Genomic DNA, 23788 nt, shown 5'->3' on the forward strand with positions numbered 1-23788 from the left:
GGGTGCTACAACGCAAAATGCCCCAAGAGACCTAGGTTCCAGTCACGCCAAGCATAACCTGACATCAATCTCCGCCGAGTCAACGGATGTTCCGGAAGGTGCCAATGTTATGCCTGATGTCACATCAGTTTACCATGAAACAGATCAATGTGGCGATGAGCAGACTCCAGATGATGGTCAGACCTCACCTCCTGCCGCGGACGTACCAGCACCTGAACTCCATGAATCTGTGGGGGAAGCAAAGATGGATGATAGTGCATCCACTGAATCTGAGGGACAAAGGATGCCGCTGGATGGCAGTTCAGGAGAAGAGGAGTTGCTCAATGAGGTCAAGGACTTAAGTGAGGACCAACCTAAAGAAATCCCAGTCCTCCCGGACAGGTTGGAGAATGTGATGAATGATCCTGGAACTGGAGGACAGGAGGAGAGTGGTGAAGTAGAGGAACGTGCTGACACTGATACCCATGTCAGGAGGTCTGAGCAGGATCGTCAACCACCAATGAGGCTCGACTACACTGAATTGGGGAAACCAATTGTCACCGTGGTAAAGTCTTTCTTCCAAGGGTTGACCGATGTGTGGAATGACATGGTAAATGAAGGTGAGGCACCTGCTTCTTCTCTTGCCTTTCCCCCCAAGAAACATTTGTGTGAACCTTGTCATGCACAGGGACGTGCAAGAGTTCAGGAGGGGAGAGTGTAACCCACATCAGATTTGTGGGTTGTGCTGCTGCATAAGGTTGGAGGTGTAATTTTCCCTCCCCGCCACTAGGAGGCGAGTATGCCTTGAGATGACTTTCAGTTAGTCAACATTTCCTGTTGTGAAAGCCATTACTCACGAGGCAACCGCCAAATTAGCTGAAAGATCCTGGATCTGAAATATGTGAAATACGGCCGTGGGAAGCTGCGTCAGCCGGGCGAGCTATCTCACCACGAGCTCCGATTGGTTTTTGACCAGGACCGGATCAATTGAGATCTGAACCCTGTGGGTTCAGTGGCGAGCCAATCCCAAGAGAGTGACTGTAGACGGACCAGAGTACGGTGTGGCCAGCCGTGGGATCCATCTTCAGCGAACCTCAGGACTATCACTACATCCCTTGACACAGATAAGACTGACACTTTAAAAAAATCTACCCGGGTAGTGTTAGAACCAGTGGACAGAAACACACACACACACAAGGAACTCTAATTTCTCTTTTCAAAGAGAAGTGGACTGAGCAACAGGAGCGGAAGCTCTTTAATTGAAACTCTTTGGAGAATTTCCTCAAAGAGGATATTTGGTTTTGATTTTATTTTCGAGTTCTGTAATGTGCGTTTGTGCACTGTAGGAAGCCGGCTTTAGACAGGCAGGGTTTGTACACTTTACAACTTTTCAATACAGTTTCTATTTAAACCATATCTTAACTATCATTGTGTGGTTCCTTCTCTGCTGATCCTTTCAAGGCTCCATAGTCTTACCTAGAACTTTCTGATACTGGTCCAAAGTTGTCGAGACAATAATTTAATACCTATCTGATATTATCTAATTCTAATACCTGTTACAGTAGTCTATCCATCAAACACTGAATCTATACCCATGTGAATGTACATGCACAGATGTAGTTAAGGTTCTGTTTGGATTATTCGATTTCATCCCGCACGTCACAGCACAAGATGCAGATGAATCCTTACTGTCATATACTGTAAGTAAAGATCAAAAGGTTACATCAGGTTATCTTCTACTATGAAACAATGATGTTTGTGTGTTCTCACCTGTAACTACACACAAATTGATAGTGACTAGCTTAATACTGTGTCCGACACAGGTACTCATCCAGCAGGTGTATTTCCCAGCATCTTCTCTTCTGACATTTCCAATATATATAGACTTGTTGAAACTCAAATTGTCTGTTGTTGCTCTTACTTCTGATTTCCCGAGAGCGGTCGTTGGTTCAAAAGTCTCAACATCTCTAAAAAAAGAGAGGTAAAGGACTTTGGCAAATTTAAAAATTACATAATCACAGGTAGATTCTGCCTTAGCGGAAAAAAATATGACAGCAGGACAAACCTTTCTTCACTATGATGTCAGTGGACTTTTGGCATGTTTCTTGGCAAGTTTCACACCAGTACACACCTTCATCATCCTCAGTAAAAGAGCTGATGACCAAGGAACGACTGGATCCAATTTTCAATTTGGGATTGGACATTTGATGATATTGCACTCCACTCTTATCTTGGAAGAACAACTGAACCTGCTTACTACTTTGGTCCTTCTTGTAAAACCATTTGAAAGAGTCTAAATGATGGCTGCAATCCTGATACGGTATCACAGCACGACATCCCAGCGAAATATTAAGTTGTGCTGCGACTGGCAAAATATCACATTGCTGATTTATATTAACAGTCACTTAAAAAAAATATAAAACATTCAACAGTCAGTTCATCAATTGTATTTTAAATACATTCCATTTAAGCAATTTAAATAATAAATTTAGCTAAGTAATGATTTGATTAGCTACTCAGTGTTTCCTGAGAAAGTAGAGAAGTTCCAAACAAGTAAAAAAGTGAAAATGAAGCCTTTCTGTTTCATATTGGAGAAATTCCTGTCCCCGCAGAAATAAAACCCAACATGAAGCATCCTGGCTGTACCATTACTGCTCATAAAAGAAGCAGATCACAAACTCTGCCTCTCAGCAAAAGGTTTTAGATTGAGTTTAACAGCTTAAATGAGCCTGAGACATCGGAAGTGGTCCAACAGCCAGTACAGAGGAAATTTAGCAAGGTTGTCACCCACACTGTTTTTCTGATGTGGTCTGGCATATGATTTACTTCTTACATTTAGTATGGGTGTTAAGACACAAAATGTGCATTGCAAACCAGTTTCTTTTTTATTATATAGATGCCAAATATGTGCTCACATTTTATGCTGAGATAATGTTTGTGGGGGTTGAACAAAAACTGTGATTGAGCTGTTTGTACAGTTTATCGTACAGTTAAACTCACTGGAGTTTGGACTTTATGTGCAAACAAAGCACTTGTAACCAACCTATTGACTGCCAAGGGCAACAACTGAATATCATAAACGCTACAAAAGTGCTGGGCTGAGTATTTTAAAGTGTCTTAATTTGTCATAGAGCAGCATGACAGTCAGATTTGGGCAATGAAGTATTATATGTACTCTGGAGTATTTATTCAGTTTTTTTTTTTTTTTAAACATGAATATAATCTGCACAGATTATATTTAACAATATAAAGTCAGATGCATTGTCAAGGATTTCCTTGCTTGTTGGGTTTTTTAATCATAAAGTCAATTAAATAGATTTTAATGTGTTAATATTTCTTAAAATAAACTCAAAGTATTTAGTAACTATACGAAGAAACGAGTATTTGACAGGCAAACAGAATAGCCAAAAGGAAAACCTACATTTTTGCATGTGATGTTCACTTTACATGAGCAGGAATTCTTTCGGTTAACAAAGAAAGTTATTTTTGATAGAATTTATAAATATTTTTCTTAACAGCACATTTCTTCATAATCTACTTTTTAATTTCATACTCTAAATTTCCCATATTAGCATCTTCATCATCCCAGTTTTCATTTACCGTGGTAATGATGTTGCTGTTGCACTCACACAAGCGCTGACATTTCCGTCAGGACATGAATGGGGGTGTCCAAGTTCATGGGCTGCATCCTCCTGAGGACGCATTTGTAAACTGATTACGTCACAGCAACACGCCGAAGGCTGTCCAAATTCGTAAGCTGTGTCCCAAAACGTAGGCTGCATCCTTCGGAGGACCGGGCCTTCGCGGTCTACGTGGGCCGTATAACAGGACACTGGCGTAAATTCTCGACCGTCTCACACTTTGACGTTTGACGTTTATTCAGCTGTGTGAAAATCCCGGAGGAACCCACCCAATGGATCAATAAAGTTTTATTTAATCTAATAATCTAATAACGATTTACTCCGGAACAAATAAAACACCGAAAAAAGCCGAGTGACTTATATATCATGTTTAACCTGAGTAGTGAAAGACAGCGGGGGTCTGAAAATGATGAAGCCGGGAGTCCGCTGCTCTCGCCGGCTCGAGTGACTATTGAACCCCCCGGCTAGCTATCGAGTGAGTGGGTAACAGACGTCTCCAAAAACGTCGGTGCACTTTTGCAAATATGCGATGGCTTGATAAACCAAGGAGATATATGAAGTTTACACAGCTACTTTCTCGCCTGAAAATATGTTAAAAGTTTATTTTGTGACCCAGAAAGATTAATAAGAGTAATTTTAAAACTTAGTAGCGGCCGCCATTGTTGGAAAGAGAAATTGACTGGGCCGCGCTATGAAATCTGAGATATGGTGGGCCACGAAGGACACTACTATGGTGGCTGGGAAGTGCAAATCGCAACAAATTAAAAAACCGCAGCAAATTAAAAACCCCCGCAACAAATTACAAAAACCCGCAACAAATTACAAAAAACCACAACAAATTAAAAAAAAACCCACAACGAATTTAAAAAAACCCACAACAAATTTTAAAAAACCACAACAAATTAAAAATCCTTGACGGAAAGGGATTGTCTGAAATACCGGAAGTGACACAACGATTAGCCTAATAGGGCTTTTGGAGCGTGATGTCACGAGAGGGGGCGTGGCCAGGATTTTTGGTTGAGGCGCCATGTTTCTGGGCCAAACAAAGCACTAGCGGAAGAGAAGCGAAAGTACACGGATAACACCAGCTATGGTTCGTACTTGCTGTGCGGTCAGTTGTAAAGTTAGATCGCACGACCGGCAAGGGAATAAGGTTGAAAATGGTTTATCGCTAGCCCGACGTCCCGGGGCTAGCGATTTTTCCAGTCGGGCTACCAAAATCCATCTCAGCCCTGCCCGTCGGGCTATCATAGGAAGGAAAAATATGTGTCAATGCTTTTGCATTTTCTTTCGCAAATGTAGCTGAGTAAGTATGTTATTGGCATCGATGAGCCACTGTCAATATACGACATATTGAAATCACGTTTGAATTTGCGCTTGTTTTTTGCTTTCACTTTCACTTTGCAATTGCGCGAACAGTGTATAGAGAGCGGCAGCACTGATTGGCGAGTGACGATTAATTGCGCACCAATTCCTCTGACATCGTCTTATCACTCATTAGCTTACTATTCAAACGTGACAAGTGAAATCTCCCACAGCAAGCTTAAACATGTGAGAGGTTGATTGGGCAGAGAATCGCTGACCGTTATGTGAGTGCGTGTAAAAGCAGATGGATTTACGCCGGTATTTTAGTTCTGCTGAGCCAAATAAGACAGGTCAGGGTGAAGAAGGGGCAGCCAAAGAAAAGCCTACCACAAAACGGAAAAGTTATGACAAATCAGACTATGAGGCAAAAAGAAAGCTCAGCTTTTTTGGTTTCATGGACAAAAGAATTTATGTGGCTGGAATATGACGAGCTAAATAACATGATGTTCTGCCAGGTGTGTTGTGAGTTTCATTTCATTTGAGTCGACAAGCGCCTTTGTAACTGGGACCAGTAATTTTAAGAAAGACCCCATCAGAACCCATGAGAAATGCAAGAAATGCATTATTGCCCAGTCTGCAATATCTTTCCCAGAACAAACAGCAATTGCAAAAAACATACTAAAAATAAACCAAGCACAAGAAGAAGTCCTGAAAAATCTTTCAAAAGCGTACTATGTTGCAAAGAGTGAACCACCATTGGCCAAATTTAGCAGTTTTTGCAAACTTCAAAAAGCAAATGGCCTCGATCTTGGTTCCACTCACCCCTTACCCTTGACTTCAGTGGAAATTTCAGATTCAGGATCTGACACATCTGACTGATTCATGTTCTACACAGTTCTTACAAGTTCATAGAAATTTCTGTTCAATTAGAACCAAGTATTTGAGTTGATGATTGTAATTTTTATACAGTTGTTGTGATTTGTTTTTTAGCAATTTTCGGATTAATTTTTGTTTCCGTTACAATATTATACTTTAATGTATAATATTGTAAAGGAAACAAAACATTTAAAAATTGCACTCTTTTTTATTCGGGCTACTTAAATTTATTTTGGGCTACCAAAAACTGAAGAGTGCCTGCCCGAAGGGCTACCAGAGATTTTGAAATTTTGCGAGCCCTGGTACCACATACGAAAGTGACCCACATCGGATTTGAAAATATCGGATTTGTGCTGTTTTTACACTGTCATACCATGATTGGATATGGGCCGCATACGGTCAAAAAAGTCGGATTTGATGCGCTTTCGCGTGCAGTGTGAACGTAGCCAGAGCCTCCACATGTTCTCACTGTAATTTGCTCCTCATGAATGAATTTATGATTGCACTAATTTGAATGTTCGGGAGAAAATCAAACGCATTTTACTCACAGTACCCTACAAACGTCACTGCTGTTTAGTTTTCTGTCTTCATTTATGTTGGAAGTGATAGCAGAGCTGTACGTTTGAATTTGTTTCCAAAATCCCTCATTTAGATGGAAGCTAGCGAGCTAACTTCCTGCTAATTTCTAACTCTGTTAAATGTCATAAATTCCGTTTCGTTTTCAAGGATGCCTGGATGATAAACTCAATTGTTACACATGGTAGAGCAGAACGCTGATCATTTTATTACAGATGAAAGACTTAAGATAGTTTTTCAACTCTCAGTGACGCCACAGTGATCGTGTGATTTATGGACTTGCAGCGGAGTTTGAGCCCAGACACGGCTAGTGACGTCAGACTTAAAGACCGGATAAAGAGTGATATGAACATATCTATAACTTACCGGGATGAAAATGTCTGGAGCACACCAACAGATATTTGGAGTCGTGCGATCTAACTTTACAACTGACCGCACAGCAAGTACGAACCATAGCTGGTGTTATCCGTGTACTTTCGCTCCTCTTTCGCTAGCGCTTTGTTTGGCCCAGAAACATGGCGCCTCAACCAAAAATCCTGGCCACGCCCCCTCTCGTGACATCACGCTCCAAAAGCCCTATTAGGCTAATCGTTGTGTCACTTCCGGTATTTCACACAATCTCTTTCCATCAAGGATTTTTAATTTGTTGTGGTTTCTTAAAATTTCTTGTGGGGTTTTTTAAGTTGTTGCGGGGTTTTTTAATTTGTTTTTTTAATTTGTTGTGGGTTTTTGTAATTTGTTGCGGTTTTTTTTTTTTTTTAATTTGTTGCGGGTTTTTAATTTGTTGCGGTTTTTTAATTTGTTGCGATTTGCACTTCCCAGCCACCGTACACACCCGACCCATCCTTCAAATTCTGGGGGAGAAGGACGCATTTGTCGGCTGCATTCGGAGTCCTGTCAGACTCCCCGACTACCGGAGACACCACTGAAAACCTCGCTTGTCCTCCAGCGCTTCTCAGAAAGGTGAGCTCAGATCACCTTTTGCGCTGTGTTGAGGAGGTTTTCCTGCAGGGGGAGGCGGAAGACACTTGCACTTGCGAGATGAAACTAACTAAAGCTTTCGCGGAGTTTCAGCTGGGCTGGCCTCACATGCATTACGTCTTTGCTGTGCTCTGTCTTTTTGTCGTGGTGTATAAATTAACAATTCTACTTGCGAAAAGAAGGGAAACACTGCGAAACTTCCAAGCTTTTTGGGGGCCGCCGCCACACTGGCTGTTTGGACATGTTCTCGAGGTAACTGTCTCAACACACTCGCAGCAGTTGTAACATATGTAACCGTCCAGTAAAACTGACCACACCTTGTTGGAGAACACCATTCTGCAAACAGAGACACACTGTTGACAAACAACCCGATTTACACGTGTAAAGTCTGCCTGCTGTGATGTCTTTCAGTTGTACTTTTTCTCTTTCAGTTTAAACAAGATGGGACAGGTATGGACAAGGTAGTGAAATGGGGACAAGAGTACTCATATGTTTTTCCAATCTGGTTTGGCCCCTTTCTCAGTATCATCAATATTCAGCATCCAGATTATGCAAAAACTATCCTGACATCATCAGGTGTGAGAAATGTTTTGCGTTGTTGCTGTGCTGATGCACATTTATAAAAGTTTAGTAAAGTTAAAAGTCCCTAACGCCATTTTTATTTGTTTTGTTTCCTTGCAGAGCCAAAAGATGATTTTGGCTACCGGTTCATTGAGGGTTGGATTGGTAAGACTCATTTGTCTCCCTCTTACAGCATTTCAAGCGCAGAGTTGTTTGCTTTGCTGCTTTCCTCACTCGTGCACATGTTCTTCAGGAAATGGGTTGTTGGTGTCAGAAGGTCAGAAGTGGTTCCGTCACAGAAGGCTCTTAACGCCAGGTTTCCATTATGATGTTTTGAAACCATACGTAAAATTGATGTCAGAGTCTGCTCAGACGATGCTGGTACGTTAAAGACAATTTAGTTGCATAATTGATAAATAAAAAGTCAAAGTCATGATGTGTTGTACAACACATGTCAGTAAATATCAGAGAAGTAAAGCAGGAGCAGTGTCTGTATCCTGCAGAGAGATCACATCTGTTCTCTCATTGTTGGCAGGATAAGTGGGAAAGTTATGCAAGCACAAATGAGCCTTTTGAATTGTTTAAACACGTGAGCCTCATGACACTGGACAGCATTATGAAGTGTGCCTTCAGCTGCTACAGCAACTGTCAGACAGAGGGGTGAGCCCAGATGAATCTTGTTAAAGAGTCATTTACAGTGTCAGTTTTATGTTGAGTCTTTTGTTGTTGTAAATCTGCATTTAATGTTTGCCTCCTTTGTCATTTCAGTGGAACAAATGCATACATCAAAGCAGTGTATGACCTCAGTTTTCTAATTAACCTTCGGCTCAGAATGTTTCCGTACCACAGTGACCTCATTTTCCACCTTAGCCCACATGGATTCAGATATAGAAAAGCACGTCAGGTGGCCCTCAGTCATACAGGTAAGCTTTGCTTTACTGACTATTACTGTGAGCCTCACATTATAGTGTCAGATCAAAATTCTTACATTCTATATTCTTTTCTGAAGAGGAAATTATAAGAAAGAGGCAAGAAGCACTAAGAGAAGAGGAGGAGCTTGGACAAATACAGGCAAAGAGATATTTGGACTTTCTGGACATCCTTCTCTTTGCAAGAGTATGTTATGTGTCATCAGTTTCAGCCTCTTACTTCAACACATTTCACATTATAGGAGTTGCTTAATGTATAGGCAAGTGACAAACTGGGGTTTTCCTGCATAAAGGTCATACAGAAAATAAGGCAAGCGCCAACTTGAGATCATGTCACATATCTGAAGTACTGGCATAAAGCTGAAATAGCATATGCATGCCGCAAATAAACAAAGATGCATGCTGTTACCAAGCTGCATATTAATGTCCTCTGACACAAAGACGATGATCAGCCTTTTCACCCTCGTGAGCAGCAACCTAAATACAAGATCTCTTTTGTGTAGAGACTGATCAACACTGGTTAGTGTTTTGTCCAGTTTTTTTCCCCCAAAACATCTCTAAACGGCAGCTTGTAGGGGCTGTCTCATCTACTATGTTTATTCTCTTAGTAGACTTAGCTTTCATGAGATAGGTTCATGCTGTGACTCACTCTTCATTTCAACAAAGTTTAAAACACATGGGGCGATCGTGGCTCAAGAGTTGGCAGTTCGTCTTGTAATCGGAAGGTTGCCGGTTCGAGCCCCGGCTCCGACAGTCTCGGTCGTTGTGTCCTTTGGCAAGACACTTCATCTGTTGCCTACTGGTGGTGGTCAGAGGGCCTGGTGGCGCCAGTGTCTGGCAGCCTCGCCTCTGTCAGCCACAGCTCCCCAGGGCAGCTGTGGCTACAATGTAGCTTGCCATCACGTGTGTGTGAATGTAGTGTAGAGTGCTTTGGAGTCCATAGGGACTAAGTAAAGCGCTATACAAATACAGGCCATTTACATGAAACGATCCAATTTTTATTTATTTTTAATTTTTATGCATTTTAACTGAAAATCACATAAATCGCAAATTCTTATTTATATCACCTAAATACATAATTGTGTAATAATTGTATAATATTCATATAATCAACTGATAATGAAGGAATAGAAAGAATCCTTCCTTTATGAGTATATCATAGCAAATTGTTGTCCTTGGCAGGAAAAATTAAAATCAATTATTAACTGCATGGCAGGTGTTTGCTTAAAAAACCAAACAATTAGTGTTATATATGGCTTAAGAAGAACAGCGGACCTTGATACTTCGGCTACTGAATAAATTCCCAATTTTATAAAGGTATCTGTATAAGGATGAATGTTATCCAGCTAAAGCTGAGTTGAAGTCGGGTGATGCAGTAATATAATGAGCCTGAACAGTAAAAGTAACAAAGCACTTTTATTGAGAAGCCCAGTTAGAGTATAGTGCAGTCCATTCTGTCTTTTATCAACTGTAAATATCCTTTATTTCACCGCCAGGATGAGAACCAGCAGGGTCTGTCAGATGAAGATATGCGGGCAGAAGTGGACACCTTCATGTTTGAGGGCCATGACACCACAGCCAGTGGCCTGTCTTTCATCCTCTACTGTCTGGCCTGCAACCCAGAACATCAGAAGATTTGCAGGAAGGAGATAATGGAGGCCCTGCATGACAAGGAAACCATGGAGTGGTAGGCTTATGAAAGGACAACATTGCAGTAGGGAAACAAGTTGGTGCCATTCCGTGTTGCCAAAACTTTATTAAGAGACATATAAACAAGATATGTTTCTTATTCTTTTACTTCACTAACACTGCATGTCTGTCTCATTTTAAGGGAGGATCTCAGTAAAATCCCATACACTACCATGTGCATAAAAGAAGCTCTCCGCCTTTACCCCCCTGTACCAGGAATTGGCAGAAAAACCACCAAAACTGTAACCTTTTGTGATGGGAGAACTGTGCCTGCAGGTCAGTGATTTTACTCTCTTGTTATTATCAAAGAGTAAACATTAAATGTCTTCACTTAATGTTTTTTGAAACATTTCATGCTACATGGTAAACACAAGCGAGCTCTTAGGTCTTCCAGGCAATGCCACGGGCTGATTGCCTCAGTGCTTAGTTAGAGCTCTGCAGTTACTGAGTCAGCAGAGTGTTGGAGATTTTTATGCACTCTGCAACCTCACTGTACAGAATGATGCACGTCAGTCTAATGCTGGGTTGTGCTACAATAGTTATCCTTGGTCAGAAGGAGAGGCTGACATCCAGGGAGTAGATTGTAAGAGGTGGAGTTTATTTATACTCGGATTGATGGTACAAGGAGATATGGCATGGGGTAGGAGGATGGGGAGGGGTGATATGGTGTGGTTTCTGCAATCAAGAACAGGAAATACAGTAGAACATGAATAAATATTACAGGCTAATAAAGCTGGCCACAAATTCCTCCCCAACAACTCTGCTAAGGCGGTGCATCATCTTGATACCGCTTCTTAAGAGCAATCACATTTATTAAAGCACTACCCAAAATGGGCCACAAGATGGTACTCCAACACAAGAGGTGAAATATTTATATTGAGGCAGTTGTTCAGCAGCCAGTCCTCTACCACTACGCAATACAATCATATTACAGCATACAACATCACATGAATTGGTAAAGGAAACAAATAAAGCTAGAACAAGGCCAGAAACTATGCAATAGCTGGGCCACCATAGATATCTATATATGGCACATATGCCAAAGGTAGCTAGAACCAATACGCACAGGGTAAAGCATCTTAAAAATGGAATGTTGACTCACGATTATGTGACACACCATTTACAACAAACACAGGGTGGGCTATTTGCTTTTCTTCCCAGCAGCTCTCTCCTCCTCTCTCTTTAGCCCAGGAACTAATTCAGGCTATCTAGCTCAGGAGTCCCATGAATCCCATGACTACACAGAGGCTGCTGGGTAATGTAGTTCAAGCTAACACAGACTTTTCTACACCTACTCTGCTACTTTATATGGTCTGGCACTTCATGGCTGAGTTGCTGTAGTTCTTAAACACTTCCAATTTGCAATAATACCACTTACACTTCATCACGCTGCATGGCTAGCTGCTTGATTTTATGTATCTGTGCCAACTGGACTTAAAACTCCTGCATTTGGACTATGTCTTGTGCGTCACAGTACATGTTTCCATATGGTGTATGTTTGTTTAGTTTGTAAGATAATGATCAGCTTACATACACCATATAATCTTTTAATAATAATGAGCTAAGTACACATTTCTTTCAAATGTAGGTTCCGTTGTTGGAATAAGTGTTTATGGGATTCACAGGAATGCATCTGTCTGGGAAAACCCTAATGTGAGTAAAGACAATTTTATTCTCACCCCAACTTACTACATGGAATACATCATCAACAGAATCTATGATGAAATAAAATTATGAAGCTTGTCAGCACTCTGCTCATAAGGCTGCATATAATTTATCAAATAACTGAAGAAGCAATCATGAAACCGGTGCATTAAATGAATTACTAGTGCTGTATTTGCTTTTTTTTTTTTTTGTTTGTTTTGTTTTGTTTGTTTTGGGGGGTTTTTGTGCTGTATTTGCTGAGATGGGTGGGTCCCTGGTGCCAAAGTGGACCTCAGGACAGATTCAAGCTGGTTTAATGACTTACTATATTATGTGTGTCAGAATGCAGTTTTCTCTGCACAAGTGATAAGGGTGATAAGGTTCAGAAAATAAGTAATACACATAACACTGCTCTCTTTCTTTGTCCTGTATTACATTAGGTCTTTGACCCTCTGCGTTTCCTACCAGAGAACATTGCCAAGAGATCCCCTCATGCTTTTGTGCCCTTCTCAGCTGGGCCAAGGTTTGTCCTCACCTGAAACTATATCACTGTATAGAGACCGCTTGCAGTAGTCTCAAGTATGTCAATGTGTAACTTAGCACTGAACCCATTTACATCAACACAATAAAAACTGGCTTTATGATTGGCTAGAGCAAGTAGGGGAAAGGGTGAACTCACTGTAATCTAAGATTGATCCCATTTAAAATACAAGTACCTTTGGCCCTGAATGTTAAAAAATAACATACTATACTCATCCCTCCTGTCCACTTTCCTCATGTCCTTATCTCTGAAGGATCAAATTAGTTTCATCATTTTTTAACTCTTTTGAATATTGCCTTGTATATTTCTTACATTTAATATTTTCCTCCCTCAGAAACTGCATTGGTCAGAACTTTGCTATGAATGAGATGAAAGTGGTGACAGCTCTGACACTGAAGCGATACCAGCTCATAGCGGAGCCCACTATGAAACCCAAGATCATCCCCCGACTGGTTCTCCGCTCACTCAATGGCATCCACATCAAGATCAAACCTTTAGACGCAGAGAGCTAAAGTGCACTAACTGCAAGAACTGCTCAAAATTACTGTATTTAGAAAGTAAATAATTTACGTTGATTTGAAATACTTCTACTATGTAACTGAGCTTTTACATATATATTCATGGACTATGTTTTGGGAGAAATTGAGAATATGTGTCACAATACATCGTATATAATATCCCCGTTTTTTTTTTTTTTGTTGTTTTTTTTTTACAAAAATAACAGAGATTACAAATACAAAAATATGTCCTCATTCAAAAATGTCTTGTGACACCTGCATTGGCTTATGGAATGATGATGTCACAATGAAAGTGACATCATCACAGTGAAAATGTAAGCAGTAAAAGTAAAAAGCTGTCGAAAAAATGACTACTCAAGTAAAGTACAGATACCTGAAAATTCTACTTAAGCACAGTAATGAAGTATTTCTACATCGTTACTTCCCATCTCTGCCTAGTGGTGGCTCAGGTTCACAGTATCAGTTTCTCAATGACAAGATCTCCACTCAGATTAAAGACAAAAAAAACCCTCAGCCAACTGTTGGGTTCCTCGGGTCAAACCCCTTATGAGCCTGAGCCAACGTCAGAAGCGTCTCAACTGGGCCAAGTAGAAGAAGGACTGGAGTGTTGGCCAGTGGTCCAAAGTCCTCTTTTTCGATGAAAGTGTGCCTTTCATTCAGGAATCAAGGTCCAAGGTTTTGGAGGAAGATGGGTGAGGAATGGAACCCAATATCCACAGTTAGTCAAGATTTGCGGTGCAGTGTCCGGTGCAAGTGTTTTGTAAACTCTGCTTTCTTAAATCCAAGGTCAGCGCAACAGTCTATCAGAATGTTTTCGAGGACGTCATGATTCCTTCTGCTGAGGATCTGTATGGAGATGCAGAGTTCATCTTCCAGCAGGACCTGGCTCCTGCCCATATCGCCAGAAGCACCAAAACCTGGTTTGATGGCCATGCCATCACAGTGCTTGACTGGCCAGCCAACTCGCCAGAACTAAACCCCATTGAGAATCTATGGGGTATTATCAAGAGGAAATGAGCTACACCAGATCCAAAAACAAAGAAGAGCTGACAGCAAGCATCAAGGAAATCTGGGCTTTCATAACTTCCAGGCAATGCCACAAGCTGATTGCCTCAATGCCACGGCACATCGAGGCAGTGATTAAAGCAAAGGGATTCCCAACCAAGTACTGAAGATTGACATATCGTTTTGAAAGTACCACATTTTGATTGATCTGATGTGATCCTAATTTCTTTATTTTTTTTCCTTCAAAAACTGAGCAGTAAATGGTGATGTCCTCACAGTAATTACATCTTTCAAATTCCTGTTTTCATGGGTTTATTTACATATATACCGTTCGATTTGATTACTCATTTGCAGACTCCTGGCATTCTCTCAATGAGCTTTATGAGGTCATCGCCTGAAATGGTTTTCCAACAGTCTTGAGGAGTTCCCAGAGATGCTGAGCACTTCTTGGCCCTTTTGCCGAGCACTCTGCGGTCCACCTCATCCCAAAACATCTCCATTGGGTTTATGTCAGGTGACGGTAGAGGCCAGGCCATCTGGCGCAGCACTCCATCACTCTCCTTTTTGGCCAAATAGCCCTTACACAGCCTGGAGGTGTGTTTGGGGTCATTGTCCTGTTGTAAAATAGATGACGGTCCAACTAAACTCAAACCGGATGGGATGCGTGTAGCTGTAGGATGCTGTGTTCGCCATGATGGTTCAGTGTGACTTCAGTTTTGAATAAATTCCCAACAGTGTCACCGGCAAAACCTCCCCACACCATCACACGTCCTCCTCCATGCTTCATGGTGGGAACCATGCATGTCGAGACCATCCGTTCACTTTTTCTGTGTCGCACAAAGACACAACGGGTGGAACCAAAGATCTCAAACTTGGAGAAGCACAGATTTCTGCTGGGCTTATGTCCTTTCCTTGTGCCCCTTGGCACCAAAAAATCTCTTCTGCTTGTTGCTTTTCTGTGGTTTCTTAGCAGCTATTTGACCATAAAGGCCGGATTCACACAGTCTCCTCTTCTGCACAACACAATTGATGGTCCCAACCCCATTAAGAAGACAAGAAGTTCCACAAATGAACCCTGGCAAGGCACACCTTTAAAGTGAAAACCATGTCAGGTTACTACATCATGAAGCTCACTGACAGAAGACCAAGGATGCAGCACTGACATCAAAGCAAAGGGAGGCTACTCTAAAATATAAAACATATTTCACTAGCTGGGCCCCCTTTTGCCTGGTAGTGTATATTACCAACACATTCAAAAAGACATGACTGGTCGGTAATCAGAACACCTGTAAGACAACATTTGAAGTGAAGCAGTCTCAGAATTTGTTGAAGTCTATCTGCAACATAATTCTTAACAGATCCTGCAGAAGCTGGAGATAAAGCAATTTTATATAAACTTTTATGTCAGAAAGGTGAGAAATTAAGCAATGATGTCCCTTAAGTGTCAAAAACACATCATGAAGCCAGATAATTATGCTGTTATCATTCACTTATCATTCAGTTCAAGTGAAAAGTTTCTGTTTTTATTTACACCTTTTGTGCACCGGTCTCCTGCAGGCCTGTTAGACAGCAAGTGTACGTGTTTCTGCAAACCAGAAACCCGGTTCACCATCTCGTTTTAGGTAGGCAGAGATGGAAGTGAATATGGGGGGCGAGACCGCTGCACTTAAGTCCCGACTTCAGTTTCACTCCCTATCTCTGCTGTTAGACAGGCCAGGTGCTGGAGCAATTTCACAACAAGAGTTCTTAAAACATGTGCGGAAGTGTCACAAAGACACGCTATAATCCCCTTCTGCACAATGAGTGAAAGTATCAGGAAGGGCCAGAAAGGCTCATGAGTCAAAAGTACTCTTTTATTTACAGTCATATTACAAAATCCACCCAAAAAATCCACACATCCACAAGGACAAAGAGTCACCAACACGGGTTGTATAAAAATGAAATGATGTCCTGTGAGAAATGGCAATCTCAGATTGCCAACCTTTCGCAGATTTAAAGATCCTATTAACTGATCACTTGAATTTCCTGTGAAAACTCCTAAAATGCATCGCATCTTCTGTCGCTACCTTATAAAGAAATAAACTCAAGCCAACTGGTTTAACTTTTTGGCCGATGTCAGACCAGGCACCACATCAAAAAGAAACAACAATGTTATGTGGCACCCTTGTGGTCAGAATGCATGCTGCGCTGAGACCACAGCATTTAATCTGCGATTCCAGCTAGGAACCTTTGCTACAAATCACTAACCCTCTCCTCTCAATTACTACTACGTCTGTTCTGTCCACATTTGAAAGAGAAAAATCCAAACCACTATACTATATAAGATGTAACAGAATTTAATGGTCCACCTAAACTTGGCCAATTTAGCCACAAACTTCTTGGCCACAAAAGTTCACTTAAATGCTGAGCAGAACAAAACTGTGAGAGTACACCTGTGGTGGAAAAGTGGGTAACAAACCATTTAAAGGAATATACTTTAAAAAACCAAAGAACACATATGATCAGAATACTGTTTGGACAGGGCAAATAGCTTATCAGCGACATGTGAACGTTTAGAAGCTTGAAGCACCACTTTCATGTGATGCCACATATATAACAATGATTTCTGTAAGTGTGTAGCCAGTGTCACTGAAAATGCTGACCTTTGTGCACAAGCCACCACCTAGTGGCTTGTTGGAAAAAACGCAGGACACTTTAGTTCATATGATGCTGGTCTAATATATGGAATGAAAAGCTTGCAGTGAGTAATACACTTGTATTATATGTTTTCATGATAAAAATCAGCCCTGTGTTTTGACAGAAAAGTACGTTTTGCTTTCCTTTAATAGTATTTTCAACATTCTAAAGGAATGAAAAAAATATTGAAATTCTAGAAAAAATACAACCTTACATCAAATTTGTCAAAAACATAACTCGATGACCCACCATATCTTTGTAAGGAATCACTCAGATAACCATACCTGCCACTTTGAGCCTCAGATGCTAAGTCCTGTAAATGTATTTTAATCCTCTTTGCAATCAATAAGCTTCTACTTATCAGCTACCAGTTTAACAGATGTAGACATATCTTGTGACAGACCAAAACAGAACTTGTGTGATGACATCGAGAACACAACAAAGTAAAAGAACAAACAAAAACAAAATAGAAAACCAAAAAAAATGGAAGTGAATGGCTCCATCTCGTCCAGGTCACAGTCCCTGATGTTTCTGCTGGTAACCTGAGAGTCAGCACCTTTGAGAAACTGTTAGATGTGTGTCCTGATGAATTTAAGGCTTTCAGCCTCTCTACCTCTGTGTCACTGATGTATATTGGAGTTCCTCAGATAAGTAATGATCTTCTTGCCCTTCTCTACTTTTAGGGCAAGATTATTTTCCTGACACCAGGCCACCAGTCCTATCCTTCTCTATCCCGTCCCTACCTGTAATCAGCCCAATCACATATGCAAATGTTATAATTCTGGTATTGATCAGGGGGTTTACGCACTCACATGTGAAGACAGCATGTGGCAGTGTACTCAGCACGTGCCCCTGAGTAATACCAACGCTCACAGTTCTGATGTTTGATGTCTGGTTTTCAACTCTGACTGAGTAGGGTCTATCTTACAGGAAGTTCAGAGCTCAGTTACAGAGAAAGGGTGTGAGTCTGAGTAACAGCAGCTTCTCAGAGAGCCTGACAGTATTAAATGCAGCTTCAGTCATTTCACAGCATTTTCACAGATGTGTTACCTTTGATTGGAATGATTCTGTATGCATGTGTGGTGGCGTGAAGGCGGAATACCAGTAAAGGTGACTAAATGGTGTTGATAACACTACCCGGGGAGGGAGTTACACCCCAGGAGAGATTACAGTAGCTAGTGCAAATGTTGTACCAGTTACAAAAGCCCACAGGCTCATTATTAACAAGCAGAAGGGAGGACAAAACTACTCAAAGTGTAGAGCAGAAAAAAAAAACTTTTTAGGTAGCAGGGCTGGCAATACAGCCCTGCTACCTTGTTCTTTAAAACACTTTATTAATTAACATTAGTTAAAATGACAAAGTTCGCTGACACAGTGCTGGCCTAGTTAGTTAATAAAGTAAAAATAAAATGGTGGTGACCGCCCACTTGGGGAGGCAACCTACAGGGGGGAGTGCCACCAATTACTCACCCGTGTAGTCTCACTGCAAACCTCACTGCAATCTGAATGGTGCAATTTACCCATTTCTTGGTATGTAAAATACCATAAAACAAGGAACCAGTCAATGGCAGTCTATATGCTTTTACTGACTGTGAAGCACTATGGTCAACTTTGTTGTTTTTAATATGTGCTATATAAATACATTTTGATTTGATTTGATTTTTGATAAACAATAGTAAAACAACAACAAGGCTAGAACAAGACAGCAGCAGTGTGTAGGCCTGTAACAAAACAGGGAAAACAGTTATCCAGGGTCCCCCCTACTAAACATCAAATTGTAGATAACCCATGAGGATCCCACTTACTACCCTTTAACAGTTACACAAGTTCAGCAATTGACAGGGGAAATGAGTCCAGTCTGTAATACTTAACAGCCTGTGAGCTTTGCCACCTCGAACAGAAATGAGTGCAAGTTGCCAGAGCTCAAGAGTAGACCACAGATGTTCCTCATAACCAACATCTGATTAACAGCAAAGGGAGGAGTGAATCTTCATGCTGCGTTCACAGACACCATGTATGAACCAACATCCTACTACAATCTACCCCTGGGGTTTGAATCGTCGTCCCGACGATTGACACTCACTGCCAAGGTCTAAACAGGGTAGATGTATTAGGCACAGGTGCCTGGGAGTTCAGGCTACTTCCTACTGCCTGGGGCAGATGATGCCGTCCCAGCATTAGCACGAGTAGTCCTATGTAAAGGAGCAATATTATTTTGAACACCAGCCGTAACTGGCAGCTGATCGGTGCAGACCTGCACCACAGAGGATGTTGAGGGTTTTGGCTCACCTGGTATGCAGGGGGTAGGGGTCTCCTGTCTTAGTTGGCAATTGCTTGGGTTCAGAAACCAATAAAAACCACTCACCACCTTGCATAGGTTATTCAACAGGGACAGTTTCTAATAGCTGGATTGGAGCACTGGGGGGACACATATTCCACCTTATTCTTTAGTAGTGAACGGTGGACATGTTTCACGTGACCAAGGTTATCTGACAGAGTAACAGTGTAAACTGATCCATTTTGGTCAGGGGCCTTTGGCACTTTATACACCACTGAACTCCAAACATCCTAAATTTTATGACGGCCTCTAAGCCCAACCTCCTTAAGGTAAACCAACTGACCTTCTAGGGTGCTACCAGCCACAGGCTCCTGAATCCTACCCAACAAAAAGTCAACAGGTAGCTGGGGATCTCAGCCAAACATCAGAGCAAATGGTGACTCACCAGTAGACTGATGTACTGTGGTGTTATATACATATGCATAAAGTAAAGAGTCCAAGGTAGCCAGGACAGTCTTTTTGATTCTTTCTAAATACTTCATCATGGTTTGTGTGAGTCCAAAAGGATGATAGTCGTTTAAATCCACTACCAGTATGTTTCTTGGAGAGGGGCACACTGGTAGTGGACTCAAAGCATAGGCAGATTGTATATGTCTATGAATACACCATCCAGCTCTGATGAGCAGACCCTGAGTGCATGCCTGGGGATATTATTTGGGCCAGCTGCCTTATTTGGGTTTGTTTTCCTTAGAGCTGTGCACACTGCCACCAATGACAGATCGTGATGTAGTGGTTTGTCCTGTGTCATGTCCTGTCTGTCTCTGTGGGTTGGTGTTGTGGTACTCAAATTGTTTTCAATTTAGGCTATTCGGAGATGACTGCTATTAATACTGCCACTGTTATTTTAGTTTAGGATTTTCCACCTTTGATTTTGGTGTTATTTTAGTTTTCAGGGTGTATTTTCTGATTTCAGTTTGGTTTTTAATTGTTAAATGTTAAGTTTGCATTTTATTAGTTTCTGTGTTGGTGTTTTTGTTTTAATGATGTGGGTGGTATTAGTGACATAGGTCAAATTTAAGTAAAACAGTACAGTACAACACATTTGACTCACAGTCATTTTCACCAGAGCCTCCTCTTTGTGTTTCCATCTTTGACTAAACACCAAAACTTAAAACATTTCCTTTATTTTCTTTATTGTCTGTTGCTTTTTTAAACAACACATTTAGTGAGTTTTGCTTTATTTCTTAAGACTATTTTTCTGTTGTTTTCACTTTTTTTGTATACTTTACTTTGAATAAAATACTTTAACAAATAAAAGGATCCAAAATATTATTTTCAGTGACTATCCTCACCAAAATGTCCTCACAGTATGAACACACATATTGCTCACAGTAATAATCATACTATAACCTTTTATCTGCAGGGTGTTATTGTTTTACTATCACTGATGCTCATTATTGATTAACACTGCAGACGCAGTACTGCTGCGGTTTTAACACTTTTAACAGCCTTCTTCATGCAACCTTTTGCTTAGATGCTGTTTTACTGCGGTCATATTTTATATGGTGATTATGTAAAACCTAAAACTGCAAAGCAAAATACAGCAAAATAAATTTAGTGTAAAAAGTGTTTTTTTCTTTTAACAAAAAAATATAAATTGTTTTTAAATTTGTTTTAATTGCTGAGCTCGAGTAAATTAATGTACCTGATAACGTTCCTCTTTGTGAAAGCAGCATTTAATTGCTGTAACATTTTGAGATCAACTTTACTTCTTTACCTACATTTGTTTTATCTTAACTTGATCTGCAAGGTAACCAGAAACTGTGCTTTCATGCAGTTCATGAATGGACCTCACCTCTGTACTGAGCAATAACAACAACAAAAAATGTTGTTACATAACATCTGTATCACACTCAAAGCCTCTCATTAAAATTATCGATCCATGTACTTTAAAACACCTGCCCTGCTTTCAGAGAATTAGGTAAAAGTTCAGTTAAAGATTCGATTAGAAATCATTCCTTTGTTGGAAAAAAAGACTCATGGTTTCAGATTTTCCCTTGAGCAACATGTGGGTGAAGTTACAATTTAAGTAATTTGAGGAATTAGTTACTAAATCAAATGACAGCAAGGATGGAAAGTATAATTCTAAACAGTGCCCTTTAATGACCTTACCTATTTAACAGTCAACTGAAAAGCACTTTGGACCAATCCATATTGTTTTAAAATGTGCTATATAAATAAAAGTGACCGCACTTATCCTGGACTTTTTTTTTCTCTATACTTTTATTTCACAATAAACACAATCACTAGAGGTCATGTGATTAATTCTTTTGCCGGGTGTCCTGATGATAATTGATGAATAAACCACTGAAGACTCCTCTTCCACCTGCAGTAAAAAGCAATAAATTTCATTACCCAGACAAAGCAACACGCACACACTTCATTTCTGCATGAGAGTTTTAGGTTACACCTCAATGTCAGCACAGACACTTACCCTGCTATTCAAGCCACAGCAACAAATTTGAACAGGAAATGCTTTGGTGAGACAGAAGCAGAAGCATATTCAGAATCATGGGGGAAAATTTTTCAAGCAAACCATTTAAAAAAAAAACAATAAAATACACAGGAAGTGGAAGTAAGGCGCAGCTGCATAGCCTACCTGAATGTAATCTTGATTTGAAGCAAAAAATGATAAGTGCCATTAAAATGACACATGATACTGATATACCACAAATAAGTGGGATCCAGTCTTCAGGCTCTTTTTCAAAATCTGTTAAACCAAAAACTAAATATTAATATTTCTTTGATTCAGGTGTAAAAGGTTCACAAACAGCATATGGCTAAACACCCACCTGTTGTTGTGCTAAATGCATTTAATGAAGTTTGACTGGTAGTGAATGTAGTGTATCCATCAAACACTGAATCTATATTGCACTTTAGGGACCCGTCTGAATGTACATGCACAGATGTAGCTGAAGTTCTGTTTGGATTATTGGATTTCATGCCGCACGTCACAGCACAAGATGCAGATGAATCCTTACTGTCATATACTGTAAGTAAAGATCAAAAGGTTACATCAGGTTATCTTCTACTATGAAACAATGATGTTTGTGTGTTAGTTTCTCACCTGTAACTACACACAAATTGATAGTGACTAGCTTAATACTGTGTCCGACACAGTTACTCATCCAGCAGGTGTATTTCCCAGCATCTTCTCTTCTGACATTTCCAATATATATAGACTTGTTGAAAGTCAAATTCTCTGTTGTTGCTCTTAGTTCTGATTTCCCGAGAGCAGTCGTTGGTTCAAAACTCCATTTTATTCTATCAAGTTCACTTGAACATGTGTGCTGAAAACTGTTGCCAGCAACAATGTAAACTGTCATATTGACTTCTTTCCACGTCTCTGAAAAAAGAGAGGTAAAGGATTGTGAGAATAATCTTTGGGAAATTTAAAAATCACATAATCACAGGTAGATTCTGCCTTAGCAGAAAAAAATATGACAGCAGGACAAACCTTTCTTCACTATGATGTCAGTGGACTTTTGGCATGTTTCTTGGCAAGTTTCACACCAGTACACACCTTCATCATCCTCAGTAAAAGAACTGATGACCAAGGAACGATTGGATCCAATTTTCAATTTGGGATTGGACATTTGATGATATTGCACTCCACTCTTATCTTGGAAGAACAACTGAACCTGCTTACTACTTTGGTCCTTCTTGTAAAGCCATTTGAAAGAGTCTAAATGATGGCTGCAATCCTGATACGGTATCACAGCACGACATCCCAGCGAAAAATTAAGTTGTGTTGCGACTGGCAAAATATCACGTTGCTGATTTATATTAACAGTCACTTGAAAAAAATATAAAACATTCAAAAGTCAGCTCATGAATTGTATTTTAAATACATTGTATTTAATTAAGAAATTTAAATAATGAATTTAGTTAAGTAATGATTTGATTAGCTACTCACTGTTTCCTGAGAAAGTAGAGAAGTTCCAAACAAGTAAAAAAGTGAAAATGAAGCCTTTCTGTTTCATATTGGAGAAATTCCTGTCCCCGCAGAAATAAAACCCAACATGAAGCATCCTGGCTGTACCATTACTGCTCATAAAAAACACAGATCACAAACTCATCCTCTCAGCAAAAGGTTTTAGATTGAGCTTAACAGCTTAAATGAGCTTGACACATCGGAAGTGGTCCAACAGTCAGTACAGAGGAAATTTAGCAAGGTTGTCACCCACACTGTTTTTCTGATGTGGTCTGGCATATGATTTACTTCTTACATTTAGTATGAGTGTTAAGACACAAAATGTGCATAGCAAACCAGTTTCTTTTTTATTATATAGATGCCAAATATGTGCTCACATTTTATGCTGAGATAATGTTTGTGGGGGTTGAACCAAAACTGTGATTGAGCTGTTTGTAAAGTTTATCGTACAGTTAAACTCACTGGAGTTTGGACTTCATGTGCAAAAAAAGCACTTGTAACCAACCTATTGACTGCCAAGGGCAACAACTGACACAATTACACTTTTATTAATGAGATTAAATTCTAATGAATATCATAAACGCTCCAAAAGTGC

The 23788-nt window shown here is 40.3% G+C and overlaps 2 protein-coding genes across 5 annotated transcripts; one reads left to right on the forward strand and one right to left on the reverse strand.

Annotated features, from left to right (window-relative positions):
* Positions 1-7215: 7215 nt before the first annotated feature.
* On the forward strand, positions 7216-13399 carry LOC116316752 (cytochrome P450 4B1). Of its 2 annotated transcripts, none has more exons than XM_039620003.1 (12): positions 7216-7610; positions 7790-7934; positions 8040-8084; positions 8173-8300; positions 8455-8579; positions 8688-8842; positions 8929-9035; positions 10345-10535; positions 10680-10813; positions 12126-12190; positions 12622-12704; positions 13057-13399. In XM_039620003.1, the coding sequence occupies exons 1-12, from the start codon at positions 7419-7421 to the stop codon at positions 13232-13234; spliced, it is 1548 nt and encodes a 515-aa protein (XP_039475937.1). In that variant the 5' UTR covers positions 7216-7418; the 3' UTR covers positions 13235-13399. The 2 variants fall into 2 exon arrangements, with proteins under 2 accessions (XP_039475937.1, XP_039475938.1); XM_039620004.1 differs by having other exon boundaries at positions 7468-7610; positions 7882-7934.
* An 8051-nt stretch (positions 13400-21450) lies between these two features.
* Positions 21451-23476, reverse strand: LOC120442769. Of its 3 annotated transcripts, XM_039620006.1 has the most exons (7): positions 23176-23476; positions 22717-23055; positions 22327-22605; positions 22052-22249; positions 21859-21969; positions 21694-21734; positions 21451-21585 (listed from the first exon to the last, which is right to left on the reverse strand). In XM_039620006.1, exons 1-7 carry the CDS (start codon positions 23312-23314, stop codon positions 21475-21477), a joined length of 1218 nt encoding a protein of 405 aa, XP_039475940.1. In that variant the 5' UTR covers positions 23315-23476; the 3' UTR covers positions 21451-21474. The 3 variants fall into 3 exon arrangements, with proteins under 3 accessions (XP_039475940.1, XP_039475942.1, XP_039475941.1); XM_039620008.1 differs by lacking the exon at positions 22717-23055; XM_039620007.1 differs by having other exon boundaries at positions 22717-23476.
* Between the last annotated feature and the right edge of the window lie 312 nt (positions 23477-23788).

The sequence above is a fragment of the Oreochromis aureus genome, linkage group 11 (genome assembly GCF_013358895.1).
Source record: "Oreochromis aureus strain Israel breed Guangdong linkage group 11, ZZ_aureus, whole genome shotgun sequence".
In the NCBI taxonomy this organism is placed as follows: domain Eukaryota; kingdom Metazoa; phylum Chordata; class Actinopteri; order Cichliformes; family Cichlidae; genus Oreochromis; species Oreochromis aureus.

Coding starts and splice junctions, on each gene's coding strand:
- LOC120442769 (XM_039620006.1), bottom strand. CDS start 23,314: ATGAGCAGTAATGGTACAGCCAGGATGCTTCATGTTGGGTTTTATTTC. Junction 22,250..22,326: donor CAATTTGTGTGTAGTTACAG/GTGAGAAACTAA, acceptor CTTTACTTACAG/TATATGACAGTAAGGATTCA. Junction 21,735..21,858: donor CAAATCAAGATTACATTCAG/GTAGGCTATGCA, acceptor GTCTCACCAAAG/CATTTCCTGTTCAAATTTGT.
- LOC116316752 (XM_039620003.1), top strand. CDS start 7,419: ATGAAACTAACTAAAGCTTTCGCGGAGTTTCAGCTGGGCTGGCCTCAC. Junction 7,935..8,039: donor AACTATCCTGACATCATCAG/GTGTGAGAAATG, acceptor GTTTCCTTGCAG/AGCCAAAAGATGATTTTGGC. Junction 12,191..12,621: donor CTGTCTGGGAAAACCCTAAT/GTGAGTAAAGAC, acceptor GTATTACATTAG/GTCTTTGACCCTCTGCGTTT.